Below are 23306 nucleotides of genomic sequence, written 5' to 3' on the forward strand. Positions count from 1 at the left end.
CCACCATCATTTAACTCCTTATATCTTCCATCATCTTCCTTCTTCCAGCTCTTTCCTCTTACTTCACAAATATAATCAAACTCCTCAACCTAAACATTTCCTCAATCCTACTGCTCTTCAGAGCTGGTCTTTTTTTTTTTTTTAAAGATTGATTGATTGATTGACTCTCTATACCCAATGTAGGACTCAAACTCATGACCTCGAGATCAAGAGTCAAATGCTCTACCAACTGAGCCAGCCAGGTGCCACGCCAAAGCTGTTTGTTCTTTCATTCTCTTTTCCTTCATTATAATTTCTTATATTTATGTAATTAACGTATTTAGTAATTTTAATTTTCCAAAGACTTCCACTCTTTCAAAGTGAAAAATAGCTTCTAATTATAAAATCACCTTCCATCCTACATTCTGGAGATCATTCCCATTAAGACATGGATGCCCATTTCTTGCCAGTCCTATTTCATTGGCTGTGTCTGTGATGATTAAATGTTTTCTACCTTGAGCAAATTTGTGTTTGTTTTGTTATTTATTATATATGGGGCACTTCCCCCAAATTAATCAAAAACATTTATAATATCTAATGACTATAGAATAACATATAGACATGTCATCATCCCGACATTTTTTCTTTTCTTGTGGTGGTGGTAGTGGGGGGGAGGGTGGTTCTATTTCCCACAGACAGTCAGAACAGAATACCTGGGTTAAAGTATGCAAATATTTTGAAGACTGAAATACTGACTGCTAAATTTTTTAAAAAATATTTTCAAAGGTATTTTCCTATCAGTTAGTTATGAAAATGCCCATTTCACCATCAAGTATGTAAATATTTTTAAGTCTTTGTTAATCTGATAAATAAAAATGTTAATGTTCAACAGTATTTCACTTAGAAGCCATTTGAGTTTCTTCTTCCATGAACTGTATACATCTCCTGTAAATCTTTCTGTTATAAGAGAATCGTTTTCCTTATTATTTGTAAGATCTTTTTACAATCTGAGGATTTTTTTAAAAGATTTTATTTATTTGAGAGAGAGAGTGTAGAGCAAGAGAGAGAATGTAGAGTACGAGAGAGGGAGCGAGCCAGGGGTGAGGGGTAGAGGGGGAGAGAGAAGCAGACTCTGCTGAGCAGGGAGCCACCCAGGTACCCCAAGAGAAGTGTTTTTAAAATACGGGGTATTTAATGCTGACAAATACTGTAGAAGAGAATGAGGTCCTGGACTAAGCCAAGGAAAACTGGCTATGTGGAAAAAGAGAAGTCAGGTTAGAGGTTCAGCTTGTTCCAAGAACAGAGGAGATTCCAGGATGATTAAAAAACTGATTTCAAAAAAATGAAACTATGAGACCTTTAAAAGAAAATGTGAATAGTGAACTTATTTCTGAATAAATTTAAATATACAGAAATCAAAAACTCTGGGTTAAGCCTCTGCTTTCATCTTGGGTCATGATCTCAGATCTAGCCCCACATCAGGCTCTCTGCTCAGCGGGGAGCCTGCTTCTCCTTCTCTCTGGCTGCCTCTCTGCCTACTTGTGATCTCTCTCCGTCAAATAAATAAATAAAATCTTAAAATAAAATAAAATAAAATAAAATGACTTAAAGGCAAATGACAGATATTTAACAGTATGAAAAATGATAAACTGGGGCGCCTAGCTGGCTCAGTCGGTTAAACGTCTGCCTTCAGCTCAGGTCACGATCTCAGGATCGTGGGATCAAGCCCTGAGCCCTGCTCAGTGAGAGGCCTGCTTTTCCCTCTCCCTCTGCTGCTCCTCTTGTTTGTGCTCTCTTGCACTGTCTCTCAACTAAATAAAATCTTTAAAAATAAATAAATAAATAAAAACATTTCTCTTAACTTCTGTGACAGTGTTTTTCTAATCTTTTACTCCCACTTCTAACCATCTCTTCTTCAGTTTGTTTTCTTCCTTCCATTCACTAAATATAGTTCCCATTGTTCTTGTTCTTTCCTCTTCCATGACTTTTCCCCTAGAGTCTCAAATTTCATGATTTCAAATATCACCTCGGAAATGATTCCCAAATCAGAAATGGTCATCCTTGTCTCATTCTTATCCTTTGGTACCAAATTATCAACTAAATGCAGGAGATCTAGAATAACTCTCCAATTCTAAAACTATCATTCTTCCCATGTTCCAGTTCCGTGAGTGGTACAGCTATCTTCCTGGGAAACTTGACTTTTCTTCTCCCCTGTGCCTCCTGATGCTAAAGTCTCACTGATTTCACTTCCACATTCTCTCTCTACTCTTCCACCACCAGTGTCCCAGTTCTAACCCTCCTTCTCTCTTATTGGATTACTGTAATAACTTCCTGCCTAGGTCTTCCCACCTTCATTCACCACCATATAATCAACTATACATGATTATCAAGTAAAATAATTTTTCCAATGGAGTTCTGATCACACCAATGCCTCATTTAAATATTTTTAGAGACTTTCCTCCCCACAGAAAGATTCCATGAGCCTATACCAGCATACCTCAACAATACTGGTTCCAGACCACTATAATAAGGCAAGTATTAAAGTCAATTTTTTAAAATTTCTCAGTGCATATATGTTTATACTATGCTATAGTCTATTAAGTGTGCGACAGTATTATGTCTAAAAAGAACAATGTACTAATCTTAATGTAAAAATACTTTGTTGCTAAAAAATGCTAACCATCATCCACCCTGAAAGTGATTCAAGTCTTAATCTTTCTGCTGGTGGAGGGTCTTGCCTTGATGCTGATAGCTGCTGACTGATAAGTGTGGTGGTTGCTGAAGGTTGGGGTGGCTGTGGCGATTTCTTTCTTTTTTAAAAAATTATTAACATATAATGTATTATTTGTTTCAGAGGTACAGGCCTGTGATCCATAAGTCTTACAAAATACACAGCACTCCCCACAACATACACCCTCCCCACTGTCCATCACCCAGTCACCCCATCCTTCCCACTGCCCTCCATTCCAGCAACCCTTAGTCTGCTTCCTGAGATTAAGAGTCTCTTACGGTTTGTCTCCCTCTCTTGTTTTGTCTTGTTTCATTTTTTCCTCTTTTCCCCTACGCGGTTGTGGCAATTTCTTACAACAATAAAGTTTGCCAGAACAACTGAATCTTCCCTTCACAAATGATTTCTCTGTAGCAATGCTGTTTGATACTGTGTTTACCAAAGTAGAACTTCTTTCAAAATCAGAATCAATCCTCTAAAACCATCCTGCTGTTCTGTAACTAAGTTTGTGTAATATTCTACATCCTTTGTTGTCATTTAACAATCTGCACAGCATCTTTACCAGGAGTAGATTTGATCTCAAGAAACCCCCTTTATTTAACTCATCCGTAAGAAAAACTTCTCATCTACTTAAGTTTTACCATGAGATTGCAGCAATTCAGTCACATCTTTAGGCCCAGGTTCTAATGCGAGCTCTCTTGCTATTCCTACCACATCTGCAATTACTTTCTCCACTGAAGTCTTAAGCCCTCCAAGTCATCCATGAGGATTGTCATCAATTTTTTTCAAACTCCTATTAATGTTTACATTGTGACCTCCCATGAATCACAAATGTTCTTAGTGGCATTTGAATGTTTAATCCTTTCCAGAGGTTATCAATTTATCTTGTCCAATCCATCAGAGAAATCACTATCTATAGCAGTCATTAAGAAATACATTAAGAAATGTATTTCCTGGGGTGCCTGGGTTGCACAGTAGGTTAAGCATCTGACTCTTGGTTTCAGTTCAGGCTGTAATCTCACATTTGTGGGACAGAGACTCCCAACTGGGCTCCACGCTCAGCACGGAGTCTGCTTGAGATTCTCTCCCAGCCCCACCCCTCCTGCTCATCTGTGAGCTCTCTTTCCCTCTCTCTGAAATAAATAAATCTTTAAAATATATATATAAATAAATGTATGTATGTATGTATGTATGGGATGCCTGGGTGACTCAGTTAAGTGTCTGCCTTTGACTCAGGTCATGATCCCAGAATCCTGGGATCGAGTCCCATATTGGGCTCCCTGCTCAGTAGGGAGCCTGCTTCTCCCTCTGCCTGCCATTCCCTTCTGCTTGTGCTCTCTCTCAAATAAATAAATAAAATCTTTTTTTAAAATGCATTTCTTAAATAATAAAACCTGAGGTCAAAACTACTCCTAGATCCATGGGCTGCAGAATGCATGCTGTGTTAGCAGGCATGAAAACATTAATCTTGTTGTACATCTCCATTAGGGCTCTTGGGTGACCAGGTGCACTGCCAATGAGCAGTAACATTTGAAAGGCATCTTTTTACTGAGCAGTAGGCTTCAACAGTGGGCTTTAAATATTCAATAAACCTTATAAACAGATGCACTGTCATCCAGGTTTTTTTGTTCTGTTTATACAGCACAGGCAGAGTAAATTTAAATTCTTAAGGGCCCTAGGATTTTTGGAATGACCAATGAGCACTGGTTTCAACTTCAGTCACCAACTGTATTAGCCCCTAACAGAGTCAGCCTGCCCTTCTAAGCCAGGAACTAACTTCTCTCCAGCTATGAAAGTCTTAGATGGCATCTTCTTCCAATATAAGGCTATTTCAACTATGTTGAAAATCTGTTGTTTAGTGTAGCCACCTTCATGAATTAGCCAGATTTTCTGGATAACTTGCTTTGGCTTCTACATCAGCACTTGCTGCTTCACCTTGTACTTCTATGATAATGGATATGGCTCCTTTCCTTAAACCTCATGAACCAAACACCACTCACTTCAAACTTTTCTTCTGCAGCTTCCTCACCTCTCTCAGCCTTCACAGAACTGAAGAGAGTTAGGGCCTTGCTCTGGATTAAGCTTTAGGTTAAGGGATAGTTGTAGCTGGTTTGATTTTCTATCCAGACTACTAAAATGGTCTCCATATCAACAATAAGGCTGCTCTGCTTTCATACCATTTGTGTGTTCACTGAAATAGCACTTTCAACTTCCTTCAAGAAATTCTCCTTTGCACTCACAACTTGGTTAACTATTTGGCGGAAGAGCCCTGCCTAGCTTTTGGCCTATCCTGACTTTCAAAATGCCTTCCTCACTAAGCTTAATTATTTCTAGTTTTTGATTTAAAGTGAGAGACAAGCAATTCTTCTTTTTCACTTGAGTACTTAGAAGCCACTGCAGGGTTATTAATTGGCCTAACAGTTGCAACTCAGGGAATAAGGAGGTCCAAGAAGAGGGAGAGAGACAGGGAACAGCCTATCGGTAGGGCAGTCAGAACACACACATTTATCAGTTAAGTTCACCATCTTACATGGGCACAGTTTGTCGTACTCCAAAACAATTACAACAGTAACATCAAAGATCACTGATCACAGATCACCACTACAAATATGACAATGAAAAAGTTTGAAATAGTGCAAGAATTACCAAAATGTGACAGAGACACAAGTGAGTGAATGCTGTTAAAAATAATGGTGCTGACAGATTTGTTCAATGCAGGGTTGCCACAAACCTTCAATTTGTGAAAAACAAAATATTTGCAAAGCACAATAAAATGAAGTATGTCTGTATTTACAAACCAAAACCTCCATCTGGCCCCAACCTGTGTAACATTAAAAATAACTGACATTTATTGAGGGTCAAGCACTTATGTGATTAAAAAAAAAAAGAAGTCCCACTTTAGGTCACGGTAAAGCATGACAATTACGAGTTCAGGCTCTGAAGGTCAGGTAATCCCAGGTTCAACTATGCTACCTTGAGCCTTATTAATACTCAAGCAAGTTCCTTTCTCTTTCTAAGCCTCAGTTTTCTCATCACCCATAAAAATGATATACACCTACCTACTTCATAAAAATGTTCAAGATTCACTGAAATGAGGGGAAACATGCTCAACACACTGCCTGACATATAAGAGGCAATAAACATTAACTGGTTGATTCCACTCTCAAATTCACCACCTCCCATTTTCCCCTTTCAATTACTCTATTTTTAGCTATTTATGGTATAACTGAAGACCCTGTATTGTTCCCCATCTCCATAACTGTTTTTCTTCCTTCCACCTAGAAGTCCTTCCCCTCTCCAATTCCCCAAAGCATGCAAAGCCAAATTATAATTATGCTTTATGGTCTTGGGTCAAATGCCATTTCTTTCATGAAGGTTTTAAACATTTTACATACTGATAAACATTTTTAAAACCATCAAAAGCAATATTTTCTAATAATAAACAAAAATTTTAAAAGTTCAACAAAAGAAACAAGATTCAAACTAGTTCTGAAGTAAAAGAGTATGAGATTAAGGTAGAATGACAATTCTGCAAGGCAGGATTTTCAAGAAACAGACTTCATTACATAACGGAAAAATATTTCCCATACTAGTTAGCTGTAATCTAAGAAATAGCTGTATGTCTAACCATAGTGGTTCTCAAAGTATATGGCCTGGTCTAACATCATCACCATCACCTAGAAACCTGAGAAACACAAATCTTGGGCCCAAAACTAGACACAGCAAATCGGGAACTAGAGATTAAGACACAATCTGTAGTTGAACAAGTCTCCCAGGTGATTCTGATGCACTCTGAAGTTTGACAAACACAGCCATTTAGTTCCTTTAATAAATGGGTATGAAACTAAAACCTGAAATGGATTTTGAAAACCAACATGGAAAGTTTGACAAACACAGACATTTAGTTCCTTTAATAAATGGGTATGAAACTAAAACCTGAAATGGATTTTGAAAACCAACATGGAAACCTATTCACTATACAGAATTGTCAGTATGAATTTACCACTACCAACTATCTTTTAAAAGGAATTAGCTACAAAGTATGTGCTTTACTATGGCTTTGTTCCTCTGCTCCACAATCTTACCACAAACCTCTCCTTATCGCATCACACATATATATCTAACTTACACATAAGTCTGGATGTTTATGGACAGGATAAAGTACCCTGGAGAACCAAGATGCTAATACAATAAGGTCATAAGTCAGAAAGGTACTCCTAATAACAAAATCTTGAGTACAAGGCAGCGATCACCTTGAACTTCATAAAAATGACAAAAAACAACACTGAGAAACACAAAACATCCAGACATGTTACAGAGAATAGAAGAGTAACAAGACTACAGTCACAGTATACATAGTGCCTGAATTAGGACAAAAAAGTAAACTAACCAAAAGTTGTTCAGTCATCTTCCTAAATGATAACTAGGGCAACGGACTGGAGGAGATGGGCACAAAGCCCTTGTCCACTGGGTATACATATTGCCCTGCTTTTTAATCTTATAGTTAGGAAGTCTGCAAATAAAAATAAAGGGGAAAAGCCAGTCATGGCCATGATTACTGCAGAGTACCATTTAAAAACATCTGAAAGGGGTGCCTGGGTGGCTCAGTTGTTAAGTGTCTGCCTTCGGCTCAGGTCATGATCCCAGGGTCCTGGGATTGAGCCCTCATCGGGCTCCCTGCTCAGTGGGAAGCCTGCTTCCCCCCTCCTACTCCCCCTACTGTGTTCCCTCTCTCGCTGTGTCTCTATCAAATAAATAAAATCTTAAAAAAAAAAAATGAAAACATTTGACAGTTTACAAAATGCTTTTCAAACCCATCATCTCAAAGGTATGCTCTCTGGAGTAAAAGCTAATGCAAAGGAATTCACGCTTAACACAAAAGACAGGCTGAGAGATCACTCTAGCCATCTCAGAAATTTAGAAGATACTATTCCTCAGATTATTTTTGACAATGATTCACTTGGGAAGATGTAGAGCATTGATTAAATAAATGGCATGAAGCTAGGACTCCAGGAATGTCTTTGCAAGAAACTTATAGTTGTCCAGAGTAGTTTATAAATAAAGTATTTTAAGAATGAGATTTGTAGGGGGCACTTGTCTGGTTCAGTTAGTAGAGCATACAACTCTTGATCTCAGGGTTATAAATTTGAGCCCCACATTGGGTGCAGAGATTACTTAAAAATTAAAAAAAAAAAAACTTGACATTTGCAAAAAAAGAAAATGACTTAAACTTTCAAGAAAGCATACAAAATTCTATCACATTCTCACTAATGGAAAAATATGGATTTATTATGCAAAAGTTCTCAACTCATGAATGAAAACTGAAGTATTAATACATTATTATGCAGAAATTTTCAGGAATTCAAAAAGCTTCTATTAAACATCTAACTAAAAAGAGGAACAAGAGGCCTATGTTGTCTTCCAGTCTACAGAGATATTTATATAATTTTAAAAACCTTTTCTATTGCTTTTTAATCACACTGAGCAATAAAAGTTATTATCCAGGGTGTCTGGGTGGCTCAGTTGGTTAAGCGTCTGACAGCTCAGGTCATGATCTCAGAGTTGTGAGACTGAGTCCTGCATCGTTGGGCTCCACACTGGGCGCGGAAGCTGCTTAAAATTCTCTCTCTCTCTCACTCCCTCTCCCTCAGTTCCTCCCACCCTTCTCTCTCTCAAAAAAAAAAAAAAAAGGCAGTTATTAATCCCTGAACAAGATGTTATTAATCCTTAATTTTTAAGCTCTTGTGAGATTAGTATGAGAGATGAATCTTTGTTACAGAAGCGACTGTGAAGGTAGATCTCTATTAGATGAAAGACAACAGTTTCATATATTTTCATTTCCCCAAAGATCTTGCTGAGTTGTCTTTTTTTAACTTTTATTATGAAACTTTCCCTACATCATGAAAGTAGACAGATGGGTACAACAAACTCCCTATCAACTCAGCTTCAATAACCACCAACATTTTGTTCTACTTGCTCCACCTCTCCTCTCTTACAGCACTTGACACTGTAACACCCACCTCTCCAGATATTTTCCTTATGTTCTATGACACTGCTTTTCTATTCTTTTCCTCTGACCATGACTTCCGTGGTTCACCATCTTCCTATTTACTGCTTACTCAGTTTGGGAAAAACAAAGAATCCAATGGGATTTTCTAACTCTTTAAGATACATTACTTACTGCTTTAAGACTAGGAGCATTTCCTTTTCTAAGTTTATCTCCCATTACCAGCTTCTAGGACAACCACTGTACACTTAAAATTTAAGTCAGGGTGCACTTGGTTGGCTCAGTCCGTTACGTGGCTGGGCCAACTCTTGATTTTGGCTCAGATCATGATCTCAGGGTCCTAGAATGGAGCCCTGCATCAGGCTCTGTGCTCGGCAGGGAGTGCGCTTAAGATTCTCTCTCTCTCTCTCTCAAAGAAATAAATCTTTGAAAAAATTTTAAAATAAAAGTTTAAGTCCGTTAACACAACCCAAGGCATTCAACATTTTTCAGACCCTAGACCTCAAAGCAGATAGGCACATGAAACTGCTGAATCTATTGGCACCTGGCTGGCTCAGTCAGAAGAGCATTTGACTCTTGAACTGGGAATCATGAGTTTGAGGCCCACGTTGGGTACAAAGATTAATAAAAAAAATTCATAAACTGAAACAAATAATACATTATATATTAATAAACAAACAAACTTAAAAAAATAGTACCGGGGTATCTGGGTGACTCAGTCAGTTAAGTCCCTGTCTTGGGCTCAGGTCATGCTCTTACGGTCCTGGGATTAAGCTCTTTGGGCTCCATACTCAGCAGGGAGTCTGCTTGTCCCTCTTCCTGTGCCCCTCCTTCCCGACCGGCCCCCTCATGCTCTCTCTCAAATAAATAAAATCTTAAAAAAAAAAAAAAAAAAAAAAAAAGTGCTCAATCTAGGGTAATAGTGAACAGCTGGTACAAATCTCTGCTCCTTCAAAAAAGGCCCAAAAGATACCACAGATCATGATGACCTTCTTATATACCCAAAGCTTACATCTCAGCTTTCCTAGGAAAAAAAATTTAACAGTCCAATGATGGCCCTAGGATTTGGAACTCCCTGCTGTTGGAAAAGTGACAATATATATTCACTTTCTATAAACTGAAAGAAGGACTAGCAATTCAGGTATCCTTGTCCTAATCTGGAGAACTGCAGTCAGATGAGCTAAGAGTCCTGAAACATTCATAAATATTTCCTTTCTTACCCTGAGCCCTGAATTTTTTTTTAAAGATTTTTTTTCCTAAACTAATCTCTACACCGAAGGTGGGGCTCAAATTCACAATCCTGAGATCAAGAAATGCATGCTCCAGGCACTGAGCCAGCCAGGTGCCTGAGTCCTGAATTTTTTGACCCTCATTTATTCTTGTAGCAGTCTAAACTTTTGTTTTAGTCAAACTAAAATTCTGACTACAATTAATATTCATTCTCCCTTATCTCTTCTCATATTCTATAGTAAAGCAAAAAGTGAACTCTTACCTTGTTTCATCCTTGGGTCTGGAGCCATCATCACTCTGTGAAGCACCTTTAACATCAATAAAATTTACACAGAAAATGAAATTCAAAAAGTGTTTTTCACCTTCTTCCTAAACATGCAAAGCCTTTCATTAAATATTGTAAATATACTATAACTTAAATTTCAAGGAAAATGTGATATATGTTCATGTGACTGAAATTAGAAATGTTTTACCAAAATGTTGTTCCAATGCTTACTACATGTAAGAGATGTCAATTAGTCAAGGTATTATTACTCATGTCCTACTTATGCCTTTTGAAATGTATGTCTGCTTGATTCTTTTTTTTTCTCAAGATTTGTATTTATTTTTTGTTTGTTTGATTCTAATTCAAATCTAATACTTCAGCCATCTTTTATATTCTAAAAACCTCACAAAAAATTCTGATCACCATCAGGATAATGGATAAAAAAACAGATTCTGAAAATAAAAAAAACTAGTAACATCTCTCTAATGCAAGGGCCTGGCAAACAACTACAAGAACAGGAAAGGTACCAATTAATCTCAAAGTGGCAAATTAATGCCACAAATTTCACATTTTCTTCAAATTTTATTCATGGTAATTATTCTGAGGATTCAGTAGGGGCCTGTGCACTAGAAAAATATTAAAGAGCAGGCACAGTGATTGTAGAAAAATAGTAGGCAGAGAAGGAAAAACTATAAAACGCAGAAACAAGAATTCAAGTTTAACAGTCTGCCTCATTGTAGTTAAAGAACAATAGTCCCTTAATACAGTCGTAGTTTTAAACAGTAAAATCATAACTGCTGTTGCTCCAAGGCATAATTAATGAATAATTCATTAAAAAAATGCTGAATCACCACTACATTATATCACCTCAGCAATGTTGGCAGGTATATCTTATCTAGAAATATTACATTAAAAAAAGTGGGGGCATAAAAAGTACAAAAGCATAAGGAAATAAAGTCAACAGTATTTTACTAGTGTTGTATGGTAATGAAATATTCAGAAAAGACAAATTTTTGGAGATAAGATAGATAAGTGGTTGCCTGGTTTAGAGGTGAGAACAGAATTTTGTGTAAATAAGAGGGATCTTGCCAGGGGGATAAAAATGTTCTAATCCTGATTTACAGTAATGGCTGGATCACTCAATTAAATTACTAAAAAGCATTAAGTTGTAGACTTGCAATGAGTACATTTTATGAAATATAAAATACACCTCAATGAAACAGTTAAAAATGGTTTTAAAAACATGGTACAATGAAATGCATTTTAGCTAAAACGGGCACATTTCAGTTTTACAAGAATTATTTTTAGGGGGTCCTGGATGGCTCATTTGTTAGATGTCTGCGTTCCACTTGGGTCATGATCCCAGGATCCTGGGATCAAGCCCCACATCAGGCTCCCTGTTCAGCGGGAGGCCTGCTTCTCCCTCTCCCATGCCCCCTGCTTGTGTTCCCTCTCTTGCTGTGCCTGTCAAATAAATAAATAAAATCTTTAAGAAAACAAAAACAAAACCTTATTTTTATATAGACTATATTCACCTAAAATAGCTGATGAGACAAATGAAATCAGAAAAGGAAATAAAAATATACAGTGTTACTAAAATCGGACAATTAGTATCCCACCTATCTCAAAAATTAAGAAAGTCGTTTGGAATATTCTTTTTAAATCTACCAATAAATGCCGCTTCTAAACTTCTTATATTGCAAAGAAGCATAGTATTTAATCACATGGACTCTGAGGCCAGACTGCCTGGTCTGCATCATAGCTTCCATCATGTACTAACTTCATGACTTTAGAAAAGTACACTTAATTTTCCTGTGCTTTTTATTTTACCTCACACAAAATGGAGACAATAAGGATACCTACTTCATAGAATAGTTGTGAGGATTAAGCATAAATATTTAGAGCAGTGCCCAGCACATAAGCCCTCTATAAGTATTAGCTATCACTATCTCTCAAATTCGCTTCTTTTTTTTTAAGATTTTACTTATTTACTTGACAGAGATCACAAATAGGCAGAGAGGCAGGCAGAGAGAGAGAAGGAAGCAGGCTCCCTGCTGAGCAGAGAGCCCAATGTGGGACTCGATCCCAGGAACCTGAGATCATGACCTGAGCCCAAGGCAGAGGCCTAACCCACTGAGCCACCCAGGCGCCCTCAATGTTACATTTCATCAGTAACTATAGACAAGGGCCATTTTGTTCGATCTTTTATTTCACTTCAATACAGAGGTGAAGACATAACTATGAACTGTATGGCATAAATTAAATAGACCTAATCTTGTGTTTCCAGAGAATAGTTTTTTTAAAAGGCACAAAATATCTGACACTTATACAATGAATGTCCAAGAAGGAAACAATGACCATACTTAAAGTTTGCATTTTACAAATGTATTGTTCTTTTAAAGCATTCCTACTCCAAATTTCCTCAACAAAAAATGATCGTTTTTCTAAATGCACACATATTACCCACAGGACACTTTGGAAGAACATCTACAAAGATCTCTTCTATTCAGGGAGCTACCCAAAAGGGCTGTCCTGCCACAAAATAACTAGCTGGTAGACAAAGCTATTTAACACACTGTTCTATTTCCTGGGTGCCTAGTAATCTTAAAAGCCAAACAAACAAGTGAACTGATACTAGAGCAGGAACAGGGTACAAGAAGCAAATAAGAGGGGGAACAAAAAAAAGTTATCCTGATGGCTATTATCAGCTCTGAGATGGATCAGAAACAAAGGTCTGGGATCCTCTAAAGGAGCTGAAGTGTTCCCAGGTATGTAGCACACCCTAGCACTACCAAAAGCAAAAGAAATTTTCTCTGGGGCAATTAATCCCCAATTTAGGCCCCTAAGATTCCCAAAGACTACAATAAAAAATAAAACTGGCAATCAAAGAGTAGCAAACATGTAAAAAAACAAGCCTCAAGGAAGGAGAGACATAAATACATCTCTCCAAAGATTTCTGATACTGGAATTTTCTTTTTATATACACATATATTAGAATTTTCAAATGGAGAACATTAAAAAAAAGTATCAAAAGAAAATTAACAAGGAAAAAACAATAAACTATCAAATAAGCACCAGCAATTCCATTCCTAGGAATATACCCAAGAGAAATGAAAACATATGCACAAAGAAACTTGCACACAAATGTTTATAGCATCATTATTTATGACTCATTAATAGGCAACGGTGGAAAAATAAGTCACATGTCCACCAGTGGATGAAAAGGATAAACAAACTGGCATATACATACAATGGAATATTATTCAGCCACAAAAAAGGGAAGTACTGATACATGCTTCAACTTGATAAACCTCAAAAACAATATGCTAAGAATCCAGACACAAAAGGTCACATACTATATGGTTTCTTCTTTATAATATATCCAGAATAGGCAAATCCACAGAGACAGAAAGCAGATTAGTGTTTACCAGGTGGCTGGGGTGGGGGGGGGGATTGGGAGTGATTATAGAATGGACAATGGTTTATTTTTCTGGGTAATGACAGAGTTTTGAAATTAGAGGTGGTGGATACTAATTATGAATACAATAAATGCCACTGAATTGTATTACTTTATAAGGTTAACTGTATGTTGTACAAATTTCACCTCAATTAAAAGAATCACAACAAAAAAGGGCCATATTTGGAAAAACAATAAATGCTATAAATCTGAAAATGCACATATCAATATGTACCAATTCCATTCCCATGTATACATCCTACACAGACTCTTCAACCTGTGTACCAAGAGACATATAAATGTATAAATGCAGAAATATTCAATCTATGACTATTCATAATGGCAAAAAACTAGAAAGAAACCAAATGTCTTTTGATATAAAAATGGATAAATTATGGTATATTCACCTAACAGATTATCATACAGCAATGAAAATAAATTACAGAAACAGTAATATGGATAAATCTTAAAAGGCAAAATCTATATTCAAAGAGCTCAAGAAAAAGGGCAAGTAATACACTGTTTAGGGATATGCATATGTATTAAAAATTTTTTAGGAGCATCTGGCTGGCTTAGATCACTTAAAAATAATAAAAAAATCTTTAAAATTTTAAGCAAGGAAATAAATTCAATATTCAGAGTAGTGATTATCTGTAGGGGAAAGACAAGGAATGCTATAGGGAGGGAAATACAGGTGGATGCCATGATGTTATTAATGTTCTAATTTCTAAGTTATGTAGTAGTTCATGTGTGCATAATTCTATTATGCTGGTTTATATATTATACATAATAAAAGAATATATGTTATAAAATGAGATATGTGTTTTATATATGCTGTATATGAGAATATGTCAGTGTTTTGTAAATTTAAAAAAAAGGATGAAAAATACAGCAAAATCTTACTCTAAACCAACAATGATCATATTATAGCCTTAATACTTGGATTTTTTTGTTTGTTTTTCTGGATTTCAAATATTTTATTATAGGAAAAAACTTAGGAAAAGGATGATATCCTTTTTTTGGTTTTATTCATTTGATAAACAAGTATTTATCAAGCATCTTCTTGTGTCAACCCTGATCTAGAAACTGGGAAAACATCAGGAAAACAGAAAAAAACGACCCCTATCCTCAGGGAACTCACATTAAACTAAATATATTAAAGCTACATATAATGTAAAATATAATAGACGGCAAATAGAAATAGAAATAGATAGAAAATAGAATTTTTCTACGGAGAAAAGTACATCAGGATTTGATGAGAGGGCTGTCGAAACATCAGACAGATGGCCAGGAACGACCTTGCAGAGAGGGTGACATCCAAGTAAATCCTGAAGTGAATCACACGGAATACTGAAGGAAGAGAGCTCAAGCCGACGGAAGAAACCTTTAATGGCCCTAAAGCAGGCACGTTCCTGGAGTGTTCAAGAAACCACAAGGAGAGTGGTGTCACTCAAGAAAATTGCATAAAAGAGTAAGTAAGAGATGAAGCCATTAAAGTAGAAGAGCTTTGGATGTCAGACCACACAGGCTTTAACGACTTCTAAGGTGCTATAGAAAATCACTGGGGCAGACATCTGACAAGGTCTTTCTTATGTTTTCTCAAAACTACTCTGGCTGTGTATTAAAAAAAAAAAAAAGAAGAAGAAGAAGAAGAAAAAAAAAAAAAAGCAAGGGAGAATAGGGGTGAACATCACTCTCCAGCCTTTTCTTCCTGCTCTGTGCCTGACAGGTGTAACCTGTAGGACATACATTAATCACTAACTGGCTTCTTTGGCTCTACCTTGCATTGGGTTCAACTAATGAGACACAGGGGAGATTGGGAGGACACTAAGATTTAGCTCTTTATTACCCTCTTCAGCTGTTTCAATACTTGGATTTTAAAGTAGAACTAGTGGAGAGTTTTCCTAGTTTCTTGAGGAGGGCAAACTCGTTCATATCCTGAGCATACATAGAAAAAGTCAAAGATAAGTCAAATAAGTTTCCCTCCATAAAATAATTAGTTGGTGCCCAGACCTTACTGAGATCTAGTAATTACAAATAATATTTGGTAAAGCAAAAAATTTCAGCTAGTTTCTTAGAATTTATTATACTGATAAGCAAACATTACATATTCACACAAAAATGGCTATTTACATTAAAATTAAAAGAGACCACAAAAACTAGAGTCTAATGCAAGAAAGTAAGATAAAGTCAAAATGGAACACACACAATAAGAACCAAAGGTCTCATGTGCTAAAAAACTTATCCCTAAAATAATTTTATATATATCAAGAATACACATGGTAAAGAATAAAGATCTTTACAAGAGTATACTCCCATTTTATAATCATGAATTTATAACTAAAATAGATTTTTTTTTTTAGGAAAAATAATGTCTTTGACATTAATACTTTTCAATGGTATATTTGGGAAGACAGGTGTTAAATTAATAACCTACCACCACCAGCAGCCCAAGAGGTAAAAATAGATGAATGGGAAGTACTTGCAGATATGAACAACTGCCTACACTCAATTTGTTAATTTAGAACTGAGTGCTAAAACAATAAGTCTATCTAACTAAAGGATTCTTCCCAGAGATTCATAAAAGACTATTAATGCTGTACTTAAGTAGAAGAGAACACCAGAGCAAATTATGAAATTATTTTCTAAGCCAGAGAAATAAGAAAGACTACCAAAGAAAATGTGACAACTATAACTAAAACTCATTTGCATATTAAAAGTGTTCTCTGAGCCAGAGCAGGGGATGGGAAATTGGAGTGGGGATAGAAAGCTCTCTAGTTTTCAAATACAGCTTGAAGATAAGTGGAAAGAAAAAACAAACATGCTGAGAAAATTTTGCTTCACTTAAAAAAGGTCTACTTATGTAATTGCCATTTTTAGAATATTTATCCACCAGGGGTGCCTGGGTGGCATAGTTGGTTAAGCATCTGACTCTTGGTTTTGGCTTAGATTGTGATCTCAGGGTTGAGAGATGGGGCTCTAGGTTCAGTGTGGAATCTGCTTGAGACTCTCTCTCCCTCTGCCCCTCTCCCTGCCAAATAAAAATAAATCTTAAAAAAAAAAAAAAAATCTGAAAAAAAAAAAAAAAAAAAAAAAAAAAAAAGAAAGAAAAAGAAAAAAAAAGAAAGAAAATTTATCCACCAAGAACAATGACCAAAAATTTCTAGGTACCCAAAGAGATAATACTGTCCCATCAGGAAAACCAACTTTCACAGTATATTTAAATATATAGCAAGCTATTATTTGATGACTCTTAATACTAAACTTCAGACAGTGATTTCTTTTCATAAGTATTATTTAAAACTTAACCAAAAATATTTACATCTATAAGAACAAATTTCTTCTAGGAACCATCCTATGTGTTCTTCCACAAAAGTACTTCTAGGGGCACCTGGGTGGCTCAGTGGGTTAAGCCTCTGCCTTCAGCTGAGGTCATGATCTCAAGGTCCTGGGATTGAGCCCCGCATTGGCTTTTCTGTTCAGCAGGGAACCTGCTTCCCCTTCTCTGTCTGCCTGCCTCTCTAACTTGTGATCTCTCTCACTCTGTCAAATAAATAAATAAAATCTTTAAAAAACAAAACAAAACCCCAAAAACTTCTAACTGAGGCTCCTGGCTGGCTCAGTCAGTAGAGCATGTGACTCTTGATCTCAGGGTTGTAAGTTCAAGTCCCACGTTGGGTGTAGACAGTACTTAAAAATAAAATCTTTCTTAAAAAACAAAAACAAAACTTCTAACATCCTTAGGGAAAAAAAATCTAAAAATCTTTAACAGTAGAAAATTACTGGAATACAAAAGCAATCTCCCTCATCCCCCCAGTTCTCATCCAACCAAACAACTGCAGGTACTAGAAATTCAATTTTAGTACTAAACTCTAATTTTCATTTCTAGCTTGCAGTTAAAGTTACAGAAATGGAACCAAAGAACAATAAAGGGTAGTTTCTATCACACATGCTTGTGAAAGGAACTGGATTTTGTTTGTTTGCTTACAATTCATGATGTGATTCAAAATTTCTAGGTTTTTAAGTGTGAAACCAATTGGAAAGAATAGGAAACATCAATAAATATTTGTGTTTCAGTCTTGACTCTGCATCATACTAGCTGGTAAGATGTTGGACTTACTATTTAAATGATCAGAACCTCACTTTCCTTATATGCAAAATATAGGTTATGCCTTACAAAGCTATGATGGTTAAATGAGTATATATGTAAACACACCAACATAGTGGTTGGCACACAGCAAGCATTCAAAAACTGGCAGCTATTTTATTTGGCAACCACTGTGATTTTCCAGCTAAAAACCTCTTTCTAAGTAGCAGGTTAAAATTCTATCAATTATTTTCCTAGCTGAGTGGAAAACTGGTGACATAGAACTGTTCACTTCCATGGGCAATAAACATTAAAGTAAGTATAAATATGCAGTTTAGGTTCTACTCTGAAATATGAAGACAAATATGTTTTGTTAATTATTAAATATTCTGCATTAATAGTTTCAACTTGTAGGGCATTAAAAAAACTTGGGAAGCTATAAATACTGAGTTTAGAGCAATTTAACAATGAAATTTTTTTTTTTTAGACTTTATTTATTTATTTGACAGACAGAGATCACAAGTAGGCAGAGAGGCAGGCAGAGAGAGAGGAGGAAGCAGGCTCCCTGCTGAGCAGAGAGCCCGATGCGGGGCTCGATCCCAGGACCCTGGGATCGTGACCTGAGCTGAAGGCAGAGGCTCTAACCTACTGAGCCACCCAGGCGCCCCTTAACAATGAAATTTAAGTTGTATGTTATCTTCCAGAATTCTAATCTCTAGAAAAATTGACTATTCAGAGCTCCTGTGAATGGCAGTCAATTAAAATGAACCTGTCAACTCTGAAGCAGTACAGTATGATCATTTCAGAAATTTCTCTCCACCCTCATTAATCTCAAAGACCCAACCTGGAAGATACACTGAGACTATCTTGAAGGTCCTGCTATTAAAAAAGCTGTATCTCGGTCTGTATCTTTATCTCTGTATCTCTGTCTCAAATGAATAAATAAAATCTTTAAAAAAAAAATTTCACAAGTTAAAAAAGTAGGAAGGAAGTTTTCCAAAGCAGAAACGGAAGAATAGTAACACCTGACAACTGCAAAATGTTTCATAATGTAGTTCCTAATAAATAAACAAAAACTTTGTCAGACTAATCAAGAAAACCATTAATCTTCTCTTTGTCTTGGGGCCTTTAAGTTTCACTTGAGTATCTAGGAGGAATCCACTAAGAAGTAGTTTTATTAAGCATGCTAGCTATACAGGCACTAATTCAGGTGCCAAACTTCTTTTAATTACTGTTGTTTCATGTTTCTTATTCCCTTTAACAAAAACTAGTAAATCATAATTTGTAAGATATAATGGCATACATATAATGAATTGATTTTGTTATTATTGTAACACAAAGATGGCTTTATAAATGTAGCCTACAGAAAATGGCATAGGAATGGCAAATGGACTTCAGCTTGTATTGGCAGTCTGGTACAGTACTAAGTAGGATTACTAAGCACTAAGCGGGATTTTGCATCAAATTTATATTCAACCAGATATTGCTGCAGGCAAATTATGTCAGCCACTGGCACTGGAGGAGATGTAGCATCATAAGTCATATTAACTGTGATTACTGGCCTATAAAATAAATACTTTATAAGTCTACTCATTACACAGTGAACTGTGATTCAACTTTTCTGTGGTTAGCTTTTCAACTTACAGAAAAATGTTTTATTCACAGAAACAACACAATAAAAGGAAAATGTTTAAAATAATCAATGTCTCCTTTCAAAAAGGAAGTAATTTTTTTAAGGTGAAAAAGAACAGCACTGATTACATCAGCATTCTTTGGTGGCTAATGTTAAGAATCATTAAAGAGCCTATAGAAAAAGTGATTACTTACTTTCTGAACATGTAGTTTCACCATTGGTAACAACTTCAGAATCTAACTGCAGCCCATCAAGACAAACTGACAAGTCTCCTATTGTCTCTGTCGGCTCTTTGTCACCTACAAGCTGTAAAGTCACAACTACTTCCTCAACTGTAAAAGAATATAATTACAGAACAAAATGATCATTTTTTCTTTCTTTAAGTCATCTTAACTGTTAAAAAGAACGTCAGAAAAACTTGATATTTATGTGTTTATAAATTGTTTTTAGTATATTTCACTGAGGTTTCAGGCCTTCTGACACAAAACATTTAAAAAACAGAACGAAATTTGCTAATGCTTGATATCCATAATGTAAAATACTAACTAGCTCAATCATCTGTTATATTCATTCCATCCTTGCATAAAATAAGTCAGCAGGATTATTCAGCAACATATGCCTGAATTTTATTGAGTGAAAACATGTAACATAAGAATGGATTGTGTCTCAGAGCACCTGAGTTGCTCAGTTGGTGAAGCTTTCAACTCTTGATCTCAGCTAAGGTCTTAACACTCAGGGTCATGAGTTCAAGCCCTGTGATGGGCTCCACGCTGGGCATGGAACCAACTAAAAAAAAAAAAATGGATTATATCTCTTAAATGAGATTTAGGAAGTATGTTTTAGCTAGTCAAGGGGGAAGAAAAATATCTATATTTTAAAATCATAATACTAATAAAGACAAACGTTTCAAGTTTATTATATCTGTATTTTATATATACATACACTCAAATAAAACCACAGCCATCTAAAATTAGTAAATTTTCAAAGTATTTGAAAAGAAAATCTGCCAAAATATTAACCATATTTGTCTCTGAAATGGGATTACATTTTTCCTTCATTTCTGCTCTGTATTTTTTAGTTTTCCATAATTGAGTATATAATATTTTAAATTTATGAAAAATACTGGGTCAAAAATGAATGGCTACACCAAGGTTATTTGGAATGCTTTAAATAAATAGTTCAAGGTTCTTCTCATTAATATTATAACCAAGTAAGCTTAAAAACAAATAGTGAACATAGTCATTCTGTATCTTTTACATATGAATTTCATACAGAAAAACAAATAGCCTAGCACAATTTCTGTTACTTTTACATACATACGTTTCATGTTGTTTGACTTTAAGGTTTCAAAGATATCTAATGCAGCAGTTCCCAACAAAACATCAGATTTCAGTGTCTGGTGACTCCATACACGAAAATGTAATTTACTCACAGGGGTGACGATACTAAAAGCAAAGAAGGGTAAAAAGTATGTATTGTTTTCATTAAAATAATTACAATAGATCCTAAATAAATTGCAATTAAATTTTAATGTCTAAGATATTTTAACTGTAGACCTTAAGAGTTTACTGTACAACCAATATTGCCCATTTTCTATAACCTAATGGAAAACACCTGAATGCTACATGCTCATATCGTCATTTTCACTTGTAGTTGAACTACAGGGGCAACTTCACGCATCATCAATAAAAGTAAAACTGCCTATCATGCTACAAACTGTTAGAAATCTAGTTTTATTTCAATAGTATAAAAAAGTTAATTTATAAATTAAATCCCTATTTTAGGTCAGGTAGTGATAAGCCTGAGGTTATATCATTTAATCCTCAAAGCAACCACAAGAGATGGGAATTACCACCCCATCTTCAGATATAGAAACTGCTATTCAGAGAAGTTAAGCAAATTACCCAACATTGCACAGCTAGCTAGCTAGTCAATGGCAGCCTGTAATTTGAACAAAGTCTGGCATTAAAATCCGTATTGAAAACTTCCTCAGTCTTGAGAAAAAAAAAGTTCTTCGGTCAGCTACATGATTTGAGGATTATGTTAAATACCCTAAATTTCACACTATTAGAAGCAAAGTGTCTGTGATAACCGTCAAATATAGACTCACTTGCACCTTGCCAAATGCTTATATAGAATACTATCTGGGAGGGGAGAAGGAGTCACCTGGGTGGCTCAGTGGGTTGAGCCTCTGCCTTTGGCTCAGGTCATGATCTCAGGGCCCTGGGACAGAGCCCAGCACCGGGCTCTCTGCTCAGCAGGGAGCCTGCTTCCCCCTTCCTCTCTGCGTACTTGTGATCTCTGTCAAATGGATGGATAAAATCTTTAAAAAAAAAAAAAGAATACTATCTGGGGACACCTGGGTGACTCAGTCCTTCTAAAAGGTGATCAAATCTGGGGGGACAAATAAACACTTTCTCAGAAGTCTACCTATGCCTAATCCCCCCATCATATTTCCACCACCATTTTAACAGTTTAAACAAACTAAAAAATTCTCATCTTAACAATGCCTCTTCTTTTGTGGGGTGGGGAAGGACAATGTAGTCTTCTCTTTGAAATTCTTAATGGGGGTGCTTGGGTAGCTCAGTTGTTAAGCAACTGCCTTCAGCTCAGGTCATGATCCCGGTTCTTGGGATGGAGCCCTGCATCAGGCTCCCTGCTTGGCGGGAGGCCTGCTTTCCCTCTCCCACTCCCCCTGCTTGTATTCCTGCTGCTGCTGTCTCCCTGTCAGATAAATAAATAAAATCTTGAAAAAAAATTAGAAATTAAAAATTTAAAAATAAAATAAAATTCTCAGATATTACATTCAGAAGAACATATCAAGAAAACATTCCTCCATTAGTCATCTGGGAAATCGTAGTGGGGATAGAATAAAATAAATGAGTAATTTTACTTTAATTTGAGAGAGGATAAAGTATACTGTCAAAGATGGTCTGACCTAAATTATTTCAATTCTAGAAACAATGTCTATAATGGAAGCCACGTTAAAATTGCAGACCAATCTGTTGCAACTTAAAAATTCAAAACTTGAGTTATGTGTTTCCCCAAACATCTGGGCTCAACAAGAGCACTACCTTAAGGGGCTACAGGGAGAGTTTCTTTTTTCTTAACTTTTAAACCACTAAAGAATTCACATCATCAGTTTAAGAGCCTCAAAGTGCACATCTAGTAAACACAGCCAGCAGCTGGGAGAAACTAGATGAGTATTCAGTCAATACTCAGTTATTCTGCTGAACATCTCTAGTCATTATGGAGGCTGTGAACTTTAATAGATTTTATTTGCTTTTTAAAAAAAAAATTTTACTCACATAATTTAAAATTTAGAGACAATCTCTAACCTATCATTAATTAAAAACAAAGTCTAAGAAACTTTGTTGAAATTAATACAAATGAGAGCCATCAGAATGATACTTCTTAAATTTCATTCATTTGCTCAAAATCATCATAAAGTATATCAAGATATTATGGAGGGCACGTATTACATGGAGCACTGGGTCTGGTGCATAAACAATGAATTCTGTTATGCTGAAAAGAAAAAAAAAAAAAAAGATACCCTAGAAATCCAAAAGTTAAAGAACAATTTAGGTATATCCAATTTGTTTTGTAATTTATTAGGAATAAATACTATACACATAAGTGTGTACTATGTGAAGAGCACATAGTTTCAAATATCTTATCTCACCGTTTAGAAATAAAACTTTTCTTTAGTCACTGGTTTACTTCTCTAAGGGAAAAAATGCAAGAATTCCAACGTTAGGTAATAAAAAACAATTTCTGTGTATTTGATGTGGTAACAACCAATTATATTTTGAGCTACATTTTAATATAGGTGGTACCCAAACTAAATATGCTATTATTCTTTTGAAGTCCATTTGTTGTTAAATCACATTTTCTTCCATTTTAGTAAAAACATTAAAATT

The 23306-nt window shown here is 35.8% G+C and overlaps 1 protein-coding gene across 9 annotated transcripts in view; it reads right to left on the reverse strand.

The window, feature by feature from the left end:
* The window catches only part of ITCH (itchy E3 ubiquitin protein ligase), a 125846-nt gene that overhangs the window by 48539 nt on the left and 54001 nt on the right, over positions 1-23306 (reverse strand). For 7 of the 9 annotated variants that reach the window (XM_032858846.1, XM_032858847.1, XM_032858848.1 and 4 more), the window contains 3 exons: positions 20707-20831; positions 19581-19718; positions 10207-10261 (listed from right to left, as the gene is read on the reverse strand). In XM_032858846.1, the coding sequence (XP_032714737.1) occupies positions 10207-10261; positions 19581-19718; positions 20707-20831 (318 nt within the window). The remainder of the gene's footprint in view (positions 1-10206; positions 10262-19580; positions 19719-20706; positions 20832-23306) is intronic. The other 2 variants (XM_032858853.1, XM_032858845.1) reach the window with 1 other exon arrangement.

This window comes from Lontra canadensis, unplaced genomic scaffold, assembly GCF_010015895.1.
Source record: "Lontra canadensis isolate GAN:19392208 unplaced genomic scaffold, GSC_riverotter_1.0 scaffold16, whole genome shotgun sequence".
Classification (NCBI taxonomy): Eukaryota; Metazoa; Chordata; class Mammalia; order Carnivora; family Mustelidae; genus Lontra; species Lontra canadensis.